This window comes from Neoarius graeffei, chromosome 28 (genome assembly GCF_027579695.1).
Source record: "Neoarius graeffei isolate fNeoGra1 chromosome 28, fNeoGra1.pri, whole genome shotgun sequence".
Taxonomy (NCBI): domain Eukaryota; kingdom Metazoa; phylum Chordata; class Actinopteri; order Siluriformes; family Ariidae; genus Neoarius; species Neoarius graeffei.
This window is the reverse complement of record NC_083596.1, coordinates 18,700,437-18,713,737: the sequence shown is the minus strand read 5'-3', so window position 1 is coordinate 18,713,737 and position 13,301 is coordinate 18,700,437. Positions and strand designations below refer to the sequence as shown.

Here is a 13,301-nt window from a genome sequence, read left to right as displayed (position 1 = left end):
GCATGTTCTCCCCGTGTCCGCGTGGGTTTCCTCCGGGTGCTCCGGTTTCCCCCACAGTCCAAAGACATGCAGGTTAGGTTAACTGGTGACTCTAAATTGACCGTAGGTGTGAATGTGAGTGTGAATGGTTGTCTGTGTCTATGTGTCAGCCCTGTGATGACCTGGCGACTTGTCCAGGGTGTACCCCGCCTTTCGCCCGTAGTCAGCTGGGATAGGCTCCAGCTTGCCTGCGACCCTGTAGAAGGATAAAAGCCGCTAGAGATGAGATGAGATTGTAATGCTCATGACCTGTTGACATTTGGTTGACTTAGTGGACACTAGTTCAGTTCCAGTCTTATGGTAAACGATAAAGAAGACAAGTGTGCCCTCTACTGCCCAAAGAAAAGCATCTGTCTAAATGCACCTTTGAGCCAGTGTGTGTGTGTGTGTGTGTGTGTGTGTGTGTGTTTTAAACGTGGCAGCAGTGTTCATGGTTATGGATTTGCTTTATTAGACCATCCCATTCATCATTTATGACACTTTACCATTTTTCCAAAATACATTATGGGAAGGAGGAGTATCATGCATGCATGCATGCATACATACATATATACTTGCAAAAAGTATTCATCCCCCTTGGTGTTTGTCCTGTTTTGTCATTACAAACTGGAATTAAAATGGATTTTTTTTGGGGGGGGGGGGGGGGGGGGGGGGGGGGTAGCACCATTTGATTTACACAACATGCCTACCACTTTTAAAAATGCACATTTTTTTTAATTGACAATTAAAATGAAAAAAAAAAAAAATCTGGAGTGTGCATAAGTATTCCCCCCCCAGTCAATACTTTACAGAGCCACCTTTTGCTGCAATTACAGCTGAAAGTCTCCTGAGGTATGTCTCTATTAGCTTAGCACATCTAGCCACTGGGATTTTTGCCCGTTCCTCAAGGCAAAACTGCTCCAACTTCTTCAAGTTAGACGGATTGCGTTGGTATACAGCAATCTTCAAGTTATGCCACAGATTCTCAATTGGATTGAGGTCTGGGCTTTGATTGGGCCATTCCAAGACATTTAAATGTTTCCCTTGAAACCACTCCAGTGGAGCTTTAGCAGTATGTTTACAGGGTCATTGTCCTGCTAGACCATGAACCTTCATCCCAGTCTCAAACCTCTGGCTGACTCAAACAGGTTTTCCTGCAGAATTGCCCCGTATTTAGTGCCATCCATCTTTCCTTCAGTCTTGACCAGCTTTCCTGTCCCTGCAGATGAAAAACATCTCCACAGCACGATGCTGCCACCACCATGCTTCATTGTAGGGATGGTGTTCTCGAGGTGTTGGGTTTGTGCCTCACATGGCATTTCCCATGATGGCCAAAAAGTTCAATTTTTCGTCTCATTTGACCAGAGAATCTTCTTCCATGTGTTTGGGGAGTCTGCCACATGCTGTTGGGCAAACTTCAAACGTGATTTTTTTTAAAAGCAATGGCTTTTTCTGGCCACTCTTCCATAAAGCCCCACTCTATGGAGTGTACGGCTTAACGTGGTCCTAGGGACAGATACTCCCATCTCCACTGTGGATCTTTGCAGCTCCCTCAGTGTTATCGTTGGTGTCTTTGTTGCATCTCTGATTAATGCCCTCCTTGCCCGTTCTGTGAGTTTTGGTGGGCGGCCTTCTCGTCTGGTTTGTAGTGGTGCCATGTTCTTTCCATTTTGTTATAATGGATTTAATGGTGCGCTGTGGGATATTCAAAGTTTGGGATAATTTTTATAACCCAACCCTGATCTATACTTCTCCACAACTTTGTCTCTGACTTGTTTGGAGGCTCCTTGGTTTTCCTGTTGCTTGTTTAGTAGTGTAGCAGAGTCAGGGTCCTTCCAGAACAGGTTGATTTGTACAGCTATCATGTGACACTTTGATTGCACACAGGTGCATCTTAAATCAACTAATTATGTGACTTATGAAGTGAATTGGTTGGACCAGCTCTTATTCAGCGGTTTCATATGAAGGGGTGAATACTTGCGCACACTCCAGATTTCTTTTTTTTCATTTTAATTGTTTGTGTCACAATTTAAAAATAAAATTTGCACCTTTAAAGTGGTAGGCATGTTGTGCAAATCAAATGGTGCTAACCCTCCAAAAATCCATTTTAATTCCAGCTTGTAATGCGACAAAACAGGACAAACACCAAGGGGGATGAATGCTTTTGTAAGGCACTAATATTTAAAAAAAAAGAAGCTTATGATCAAACCAAATATTCCCTCCATGATTCCTTCCTTTCAGTTTTACATACCATATGCAGTTCCAGGTCCAAAGTCCTTGGCAGCATCCTGCATGTACTGACCCAGCAGTTCACCATTCGTGGTTCTTGTCGGGATCTTTCTGTCCAGTTTCTCATAGAAGAACTCTTCAATGCGGGCACCTAAATGGACACTTGTATTAAAAGATGGCCAAAAGATAACTTTTATATAAAAAAAAAAAAAAAAAAAAAAAACACCCCATTATAAACCACAGTCTATGAGCTGGACCAAACTGCTTCCTTCCACTATCAGGAGTGAAATACACTACCGTTCAAAAGTTTGGGGTCACTTTGAAATGTCCTTATTTTTGAAAGAAAAGCACTGTTCTTTTCAATGATCACCACTTTAAACTAATCAGAAATCCACTCTATACATTGCTAATGTGCTAAATGACTATTCTAGCTGCAAATGTCTGGTTTTTGGTGCAATATCTCCATAGGTGTATAGAGGCCCATTTCCAGCAACTCTCACTCCAGTGTTCTAATGGTACAATGTGTTTGCTCATTGCCTCAGAAGGCTAATGGATGATTAGAAAACCCTTGTACAATCATGTTAGCACAGCTGAAAACAGTTGAGCTCTTTAGAGAAGCTATAAAACTGACCTTCCTTTGAGCAGATTGAGTTTCTAGAGCATCACATTAATTTGTGGGGTCGATTAAATGCTCAAAATGGCCAGAAAAATGTCTTGACTATATTTTCTATTCATTTTACAACTTATGGTGGTAAATAAAAGTGTGACTTTTCATGGAAAACACAAAATTGTCTGGGTGACCCCAAACTTTTGAACGGTAGTATACATGATGACAAATCCCCAATGTTAAAATCCATAACTACGGATGTATTTCTATTTATTTAAAAAAAAAAATAAACCAAGATATTCTGCATCTGGTAATTTACATATGCATACCGGTACATATGATTTTTTTTAATTGAGACGTTCCTCATTTTTATGCTTTTTTATGATCCAAACATGGCACCAGAATTGAATCATGAGGTCCATAAACCATAAAGAGAAAAAAAAAATTCAATATTAGATTCACATTTTCAAAATAATCCAATACCCAAGTGGTACTGTAAGTATTAATTTGGCAATGGAAGCTGATACATTTACATATTTTCTATAAAATCTTCAAAAAGTAGGCTACCCTGTTTTATTCTTAGAAATATTTAATACAGACATCTATATTATCATTGCATATCACGGATATTAAAACCATTTTCTATTAAAGTATAATGTAATTCTGTATTCCATCATACAGCCCCACTTGAAATCTTCTATTCCAATAATTTTGGAGAATCAATAGAGGAGAGTGGAGAGACTTGGGACAAGTTTTCAGCTTTTATAGATTGTGTGAAATCCTTTGCAGGTAGCATCACATTCATATTGCATTAGAGAGTATTTACTGTACCCTCTTACCACAACATGAGTTTCTCAGCTTGTCACATACACTGGCCTTCAGGACTCACTTGTTCTCTCGTTACTTTTTGTGTGGAGACATGGGACATTGAGGGGAGACATGAAACATTATGTTGGGAGACTTGGGACATAATGATGAGACATGGAACAAAAATAAAATCCCTAGGCAGACATGTTTAATTTTTATTTATCAAATCTTGTAACATATGATCTGCATGAACACACACTCCTGGTACAGCGAGAGAAAAAGGTCAGTTTATCCAAAATCTGACTCAACAATAAAACAGTTCCATTCTCAAGAAGGAATGAAATAAGTTTAATCCTCATGCAGGTACACGCCCACATAAACAATTTTTTTTTAATAGTTATGTGTGTAAACCACGGGGGACGCAGACACCTAACAAATTGTTCCAACTCTACATCTAAACATTTGTGTGTGTGTGTGTGTGTGTGTGGGGGGGGGGGGGGGGGGGGGGGTTTAAAAAAAATTTCCCCAGAATTTAAAAGTTTAATAAAATATTTAATACATCTCAAACAATTAGAATATTGTGAAAGTTATTTTTCATAATGTAATTCAAAAAGGTAAACTTTCATATATTCTATATTCATTACACAAAGTGAAATATTTCAAGCCTTTTTTTGTGTTTTAATTTTGATGATTATGGCTTACAGCACATGAAAATCAAAAATCCAAGATCTCAAATTATTAGAATATTTCCTAAGATCAATCAAAAAAAAAAAAAGAATTTGCCATACAAAAATATCCAACTTTTGAAAAGTATGTTCATTTATACACTCAGTACTTGGTTGGGGCTCCTTTACCATGAATTACTGCATCAGTGCGGCATGGCATGGAAGCGATCAGCCTGTGGCACTGCTGAGATCTTCACTGTAGCCCAGGTTGCTTTGATAGCGGCCTTCACCTTGTCTGTATTTTTGGGTCGGGTGTTTCTCATCTTCCTCTTGATAATACCCCATAGATTCTCTGTGGGGTTCAGGTCAGGCGAGTTGGCTGGCCAATCAAGCACAGTACTATCAGGGTCAGCAAGCCATTTCATAGTAGTTTTGGCACTGTGGGCAGGTGTTAAGTCCTGCTGGAAAAGGAAATTAGCATCTCCATAAAGCTAGTCAGTAAATGAAAACACGAAGTGCTCTAAAATCTCCTGGCAGATGTCGGTGTTGACTTTGGACTTGATAATACACAGTGGACCAACACCAGCAGATGATTTGGGGTGCCATGTCATCACCGACTGCAGAAACTTCACACTGGACTTCAAACACTTTAGATTCTGTGCCTCTCCATTCTTCCTCCAGACTCTAGGACCTTGATTTTCATATGAAATGCAGTATTTACTTTCATCTAAATGAAGACTTTGGACCACTGAACAATAGTCCAGTTCTTTCTCTCTTTAGCCCAGGTATGAAGCTTCTGATGTGGTCTCTGGTTCAGGAGTGGCTTGATGTTAGGAATGAGACAGTTGTAGCCCCTTTCCTGAAGACATCTTTGCATGGTGACTATATACTGAGCCCAGCCTCAGTCCACTCCTTGTGAAGCCCTGACAAGTTCTTGAATCAACTTTTATTTGACAATCCTCTCAAGGCTATGGTCATCCCTGTTGCTTGCACACCTTTTCCAGCCAACCTTTTCAGCAATGACCTTCTGTGGTTTACCCTCCTTGTGGAGGGTGTCGATGATTGTCTTCTGGACAGCTCTCAAGTCAGCAGTCTTCCCCACGGTTGTAGCTGTGTGTACTGAACTAGACCAAGAAATACATGGTATTTATACTGTTTTACTCAAACTCGAAATGAAATATTCTAATATTTTGAGATTTTTTTTCCACTTTAGCCCATAATTATCAAAATTAAAATAGAAAAATGCTTGAAACATGTGTTTGTGTGTAATGAGTCCAGAATATATTACAATTTTCACTTTCTTGAATAGGGCGGCACGGTGGTGTAGTGGTTAGCGCTGTCGCCTCACAGCAAGGAGGTCTGGGTTCGAGCCCCGTGGCCGGCGAGGGCCTTTCTGTGTGGAGTTTGCATGTTCTCCCCGTGTCCGTGTGGGTTTCCTCCGGGTGCTCCGGTTTCCCCCACAGTCCAAAGACATGCAGGTTAGGTTAACTGGTGACTCTAAATTGACCGTAGGTGTGAATGTGAATGGTTGTCTGTGTCTATGTGTCAGCCCTGTGATGACCTGGCGACTTGTCCAGGGTGTACCCCGCCTTTCGCCCGTAGTCAGCTGGGATAGGCTCCAGCTTGCCTGCGACCCTGTAGAGCAGGATAAAGCGGCTAGAGATAATGAGATGAGACTTTCTTGAATAACTGACGAATGATATTGAACTTTCACATGATATTCTAGTTTTTTGAGATGGATTACATAAAGGTAAGTCTAGGCTACATACTTTAGTTCTTAAATCCCGAATTCACCAGCGTACATCACTGTTTCTCAACCACTTCGCTGAAGCGCCATCTAGTGGGCCACAATTTTTTTTTCAAGTTGAAGCTAATTTTTTTTTTACTCATAATAGGAAACAATTGCTGGGTTGCAGCCGACGTCACATCTGCCTCATTAAGCTACGATCACTACAGTTCACAACGCTTTGCGATGGGTTATCGATGAAAATGAGGCATTTTTGGTGATGATGTACACGTGAGCTAAAAGTTGTGGTCACACAGCAGGTGAACACTTGACCGTCATGCCTTCACGCACTTGAGTCTGGTGCAGCTTGAGCGGCCGCGTGCTCTCAGAGCGCATTGTGCACGTTTGGGACCCAGTTGTTATGGGAAACACCTGATTGCCCTCAAATGACTATCAGCACGTGCAGATACGGATGCTGTTTTCACAGAGGCTTTGCAAAGTATTATCATGATCACGTTTGTTTCTAGCCATGTTTAAATACTCTGCTTTGCTTTCATTTGTGTTTTGTTTTTGTACACATCACGCCTGCTAACAAACACTCTTCCTGCACTTAGATCCGTCTACCGCCGTCTATCTTGTGGTGTCCAGATTCCCAAATCTTTAACCCAGCCGCATATAAAAAGTTGTACGCCTTCATGCTCTTCCAGGTTTTCATCTGTTTGTCCGTGTAGAACGATGTCTGCAGCACCAGGTAGTTCGAGATGTCATGGAACTCAATGGATGGATAATTTTTCCAACTCCTAGGAAAAATCCTTCTTCATTAGCATGTGAGGATCTAATCCCATTGAGTGGTTTCTACTTCTTGGTTTTAATAACTTGCTTGTTTGCTGTACACAAACATGGCAATAAGTTCTTGTGTTAATGGACCAGACTCCACTTTTGGATCATTAATCCCTTTTGACTGAGAATGTCCTGCATGTATGGTTTTATGTTGGCTTCTGGTACATCCGTACAGTTTCAAATACAATGCCTACAATTAAAAACAGTTGGTTTTATTGCATTTATTTAATTCCTGGGCTCCCATCTGTAACAGGGAGTGATGTTGCATCCCATTAATCCACTTTACAATAGATTATTAGATTCTAATAGAATAGATGAGCCAAAATAATTGGGGATCTTTTTTTTTTTTTTTAATGGCCCCACCTCGTTACAAATACGAATAGGTGGACCTCAAAGCAGATAAGGTCAAGAACCCCCACACACACACACACACACCTTGCACCACAGAATGGAGGTGGATTGTGAAGTAGAAAATCCAAGTTTTGGTTGACAAAAATATTGAACTGCACAAACCTTGCTGCAGCGTGGCTCCAAAGGATGTAGGTTACTCTAAGAGGCAACATCTAACTGCTGATGTAATCTGAAACCTGATTTGTTGCAATGAATTTATGGGAATACAAACTGTCCCAAGTCTCCCCGTTGTCCCCTACTGAATGCAACAGATATTTTAAAAAAATGTTATGTATAATAACTAAATCCTTACAATTAAGAGAATTTCATGCATATGGTATTTTATTCATCCTTTTACCATAGTTCCAACCATGAGAGATGGAAAGTCAATCATTTGAAATGTCTCATGTGGGAAGACCGAGGTGGCTAAAGCAAAATAATTTAGGATGATTTCTCAGTCAGCTGCAATGACTTAAATCGAAGAACTAACTTTAAAGTATGGGTTTATGCATCTCATAATACACAAAGGAGAGAGAGAGAGAGAGAGAGAGAGAGAGAGAGAGAGAGAGAGAGAGATTTTAGATTAGCTTTTGGACTTGTGACAAAATTCTCAAAGTGAAAATTTCTTTTTGTTACTACAAATATTCAGAGGCATAAAATGGAGATTGCATCATGTTCACCAGAAGTGCCAGACTTCTCGGTAAAGGATCAGTGCAGCTGCAGGTTTTTATTCTGAACAAGCTGGCACGCACCCAAGACCTGAGGCCAGGTTCTTAAACAAGTGGAAACAGGTGTAGCTCCAGCTTGAGTGGGATGCAAACCTGGAGCTACACTGGACTATCCAAGCAACATAAAGAGACACAAACCAATAAACGCAGACAGACAAAATGCAAAAGAAGACAGGATCACACATGAAGTGAGACAGACTAGAGAAATTCTCTAATCATTCAGTCTGAAAGTCTTAAACCCAAAACAGGAATCTTAGAGCTTCTTTGGAAAATTAATTACGTTTCACTCCTAACTTCCAGGACGGGTGAGAATCACCTGGACACCTTATACACCAGTGGTGAAGCATTACTTAGAGCTGGGACTTGAGCTCAGCCAAACCTTAGCCAGACACACCAAAGAAGCAACAGGGCAAAGGATTTTGTAAGGGATTAGCGGCAGGCTGCCAGGTCACTCCGTCGTGTGTAGTTGTCCATGTTGATTTACTTAGTTACTTTTAAAATTACATCAGAAAATGAATACTTAAGCATGTGTGAAAAACACTGTAGCAAGCGTGTGTGGAAGAGGAGTCCGGAGACAGAAATCTTAGTTTCTCGGTCGTTAGCCTGTACTACTTGCTCTCAATAGCACTGGCTTGACCACTTTATTAGCATTCACTAACACTACTGATGAATGCTACACCAGCTTCACTGCTGTGTTGACCGCGTCAACTTGCAGTTAAGCTAGCGTTGGCTTTTGAGAAGACCTAAGGTGATAAATTTTTGGTCCTTACCACTATAAATCGAAATCTGTGGTGGGTTTCCCAAAAGCCTCTTAATGCCAAGAGCTATAGCAAGTTATGAGTGGTTGAAATATGCTGTGCAAGACATCATAGGACGGAAGTAAAACATACAGCGGAAATCAAATTGACCAACATCTGCCAACGTTGTCAAAAGATGCACGCGCCCTCTTTCAAATGCTGATGTAATCAAGCCAGAAGTTTTCCGTGTCCGAAATCGCTCCCTACTCACTATATAGGGCACTACATAGTGGGGACACCGTTTTGTAGTGCGGTCCGAAACCTTAGTGAGGATTATGTGGGAAATGCGCTCAGTATAATACGCATTTATCACAAAAATACACGCATGTATTTATTATTTTGAAAACCCACCAGCCGCCTGATCTGGCACATTTTAATTGTGCGGCAGTAATGACACAAATATCAGCATGACGAACTCGTCCTTACCCTGTTGTCTTTCTAACTCTTCTCTACTCCACGTTAGTTCAAAGTCTTATGGAATAGTCTCAATCAATCACTGATGAAGCTGGCAAATCTCAAAATTAATCTAAATTGGAATGATGGGGCAATCTGGCCGCTGTGTAAACAGTTTTCAAAATGTCGGTGCTGACACGTCACGTTTGAAGTCTCGCACAAGTCTCGTGAAGATCGTGCAGATAAGCAACGCCTGCCATGGACCATACAAACTACATTCAACATGGCTAAAAACCGAAAAGGCTGATAAGTGTAATATGCCAATACGAGTCACGATATAAGGTTAATAAAACCAAAAACGTAATTGAATAACACGATAATTAAGAAATAAAGCAAGTTTAAAAATGACTTCAGTTCCCCTTTAACTAGGAGTGTGTGTTCATTGTGCTGCTCGCTCTACCATTTAACGATGCTCTTTGTGCTACGATGCTTTTGGGAAACTCCACACTGATTGGTTAATTCATGTCACTTCCTACGTAAACGTACACTGCCATGGCCTTCTGTCCCGACAATGAAGTCCTAACCAATGAGTGAGCCAGCTCTAAACTCTTCTCAGCCTAGAGACGACCAAAAAAAAAAAAAAAAAACCCTCATTGGATAACTATTTTAAATGTTTTCAGGAGCACAACCCTTTCAAAGCAAATTTGATAGAAAATAAGGCCAAATTAGAATCAGAAGAGAATAATTATAATGAAATAAATTAAATAACACTTGAAATGTTGATATGTTTGGGCCTTCTCTGAAGGCTTAGAAGGCCCTGACGGTTCCCCTCCGTTATACACATGCAAATGTATAACGAGCCCTCACAATAAAAGTTGCAAAGTGACTTCTTGGCATGTGGACAAGTTGGCGGCAGATGACATGGACGATTAAGAAATGGAGGCCATGCAACGCAGAATCTCCTCCTTATCACCAAGGAGCATAAGGATACCATCCCTACAAAGGTGTCTAGTAGTTTTTGTTGGTCCTGGGCTCCATGGCACACTCACTAGCTAATACAGCTGATCATGAGCAGCTTGGCCAAGGTCATATGCTTACTACTGCATCATGTCGCTGGCCTTTTAGATGAACAGGTTCATCCAAATGCATGATGCCCAAGCACTACATACATTCTAGTGATAACTTACACCATGACATGATTCCAGCTTGGTACCCCAAGATAACTAGCAAGGCCTTGGATTCCAGGGTCACATATACCTGTGAGTTTAGCTCCTTAGAATAAAACGCCAATTGAGGCCTGCAAACTTGCAGCCCAGGAAACTCTTGAACACAAGCGCTCCGAGTACACTTAGATGTTCTACAACTGGTGTGTCCAGTACAATTGCTGCTTCAAACAAACACTTTCTTTAGGACTGCTACACAGCAGCACATCGCCATACACTAAAGGTCCATGTGTGGGCCATGGATGTGCTTCACCATGGGTGCCATCTCTCTGGGGGCTCAAAAAATTATTACATCCTTCTTAAAAAGGGTCAGGTACCTCCATCCTCTACAATTTCCCAAGAGCTGCTGAGAGATCTCACCCTTTTACTGGAGTCTTTTAAAGGCCCGGTCCCACAATACCGATAACTACAACTATAACAATAACTATAAATAAAAATCAGTCCCCTGCAGTTGATGGTCACACCAGACCCATAACGATACCTATAGCCCAGGCATGGGTTTATCCGTATCGGTGAGATTGCTTCTGGAGTGATTTTTCTAGGCCTGGACCTGATCTGATAAAACATCTGACTAAATCAGGTAATTGTTTACATATGATGTTGTCTGAGCACATGCTATTTTCCCCAGGCATCTTTGTACATCCTTGTTGCATCATGAAGTCACGGAATACGGATTCACGGAAAATTTTATAAACGCATAATACAAAGCACGGATCTTTTATTCACGGATGTATGATACCGTATATCCCATGAAATATCAATAGCAAATTAATAAACATAAATGCAGGCAAGATATTTTAATTACGAACTTCGGCAGTTCAAACATTTAATTGGTTTTAGACTTCTTAATTTTTATTCGTGATGAATCATCTGTATGAAATCCGTAACCAATCTGTAATATACTGAAACGTCCGGGACCAATCTGTAAATTGTTAGCATCCATGATGAAGCTGTATTAAAATCTGAAACTACACTGTGTTTTGTATCCTTTTTTTAAATTATATTTCCATAATCTGTGACCTATCCACATTATATCAACCACCGGAGTGTGTACACGGGTTGTTTTGAAGTCCGAGCTGTACAGTATGACCCGGAATAATGCACTACTATTTGGAAAAAACTTCTCTGACTATTCCTAAACTGCATGCGTTTACTTACCTGAGTGTCAGGATTATAATTGTGGTGTGACTGCTCCAGACTGGAACTAAAGGTATAGGTATAGTCATAGTCATGTGGGACCGGGAAATGAGCATTTAAAAAAAAAAAAAAACCCACCCTTTTTAATAATGGTCTCTTAAGCAGAAAGAGCGAGAGGCATGCATGCTTGGGTAATAAGCTTATCTTGTATGCATTGGTGGCCAGATGACTGTGGGGTGATCTTGTGGCTGAAACAGATTTCTCACATCACCCACTTGCATACCATCAAGTCTAACCTGTAGGACATTCCTGCAGACCAAATGGTGGCCATTGTTCATCAGGTCATGCTGGAAAGACTGATGGATGTGGGGTTCTCACTTATCTAAACATATACTAGCCCGCTGGCATATTTCCATTTTGTGCCAGTCATCTTCAAACACTTTCCAGTTAGTCCTAAGGGGTGTCGTTTCCTCATAACATAGGGACACATGGTGTCCAGGTGATTCCCACTGCCCCTGATGGATAGAAGGTATGAAACAGAATGCTAGTTACGCATGGAACTGTGGTTCTCTGAATCCTGGATAAACGCCAGGGTTCCTTGACTAATTAGGTAACCACAAACATTGTCTGATTTACCATAAATACCCAAATGGACATTGAGCCTTATCGAACATTTTTTGTAAAATACATTTCTACAAATTACCGTAATATTCTCTATGTAGCCTACTGCAAAGCCATTAGTGATGGTCCGATGGCCATTTTCAGACAAGAGTTCAGCAACAAAAAGTGCTCCTTTTATGCTGATCTAAAACCAGATCATAACCATTACATCAAAAATTGCAAAACTGGCCTCAGATTGGAATAAAAGGGCAAATCACACCACAGCAGATCAGGAATGGAGAACAAGTTATGAGGACATCACTATCAAAGATAATGAAATGGAAAATCTTTGCAGAGAGAGAGAGAGAGAGAGAGAGAGAGAGAGAGAGAGAGAGAAAAACCATTCTAAATTTTCCACCACGTCCAGAAGTTGCCTGTTATCTCCATTTTTAACAATGAAAAAGACAATTACTTGGTTTGTTAACCAGCACGATCATGAGAATAATATCAAGATTTTCAGGTGGTTGAGAAACACTGGTTCTAATTAAGACACCACCCATAAAACACCTATTGGGAAGTCTACAAGCCACATTGGATCACCAATCTAATTGGGTGCTCAAAGGGGATCAAAGACACGTCTACCTCTGGATGGGTGAATTTAAAAAAAAAAAGAAAAAGAAACTAAAAGCACTCAGACCTTCTGGAAGAGTTCCCAGCACTATGGCCATTAGCTTCAATAATCAAAATGGGAGATTTGGAAAAGTGGCTGAGGTTATGACCTGGAGCGTAGGGAACTGCGAATACAGCAAGACTTACCAGTGTTGTCAACTGGAGCATGTGAAGAGTCAGAAAATGACATGTTAGAGTCTCACTTAACTGAAGACATTTCACCACTTATTTAAGTGGCTGCAGTAAAACATGCCAAAGCCCCTCAGATGAGTGGAAAAATATCTTCAAGATTATAACAAGCCCAGGCGACCAGATTTACTCCTATGATGCATTCAAAAATCACCAAACATTTTACAAACATTTGTCAAATGTGGCTATCCATAACTCAACCACTGCAGCAGTTCATCCAAATTACTACATTTCTAGATTCCTTTTGTGAAACCAGCATAATGATGGAAGACCATTGTGCACA

General features: G+C 40.6%; 1 protein-coding gene across 6 annotated transcripts in view; it reads right to left on the bottom strand.

Annotated features, from left to right (window-relative positions):
* The window catches only part of sh3glb2b (SH3-domain GRB2-like endophilin B2b), a 123,331-nt gene that overhangs the window by 85,518 nt on the left and 24,512 nt on the right, over window positions 1-13,301 (bottom strand). For all 6 annotated transcript variants that reach the window (XM_060912886.1, XM_060912887.1, XM_060912889.1 and 3 more), the window contains exon 3: window positions 2,270-2,398. In XM_060912886.1, coding sequence (XP_060768869.1) covers window positions 2,270-2,398 — 129 coding nt within the window. The remainder of the gene's footprint in view (window positions 1-2,269; window positions 2,399-13,301) is intronic.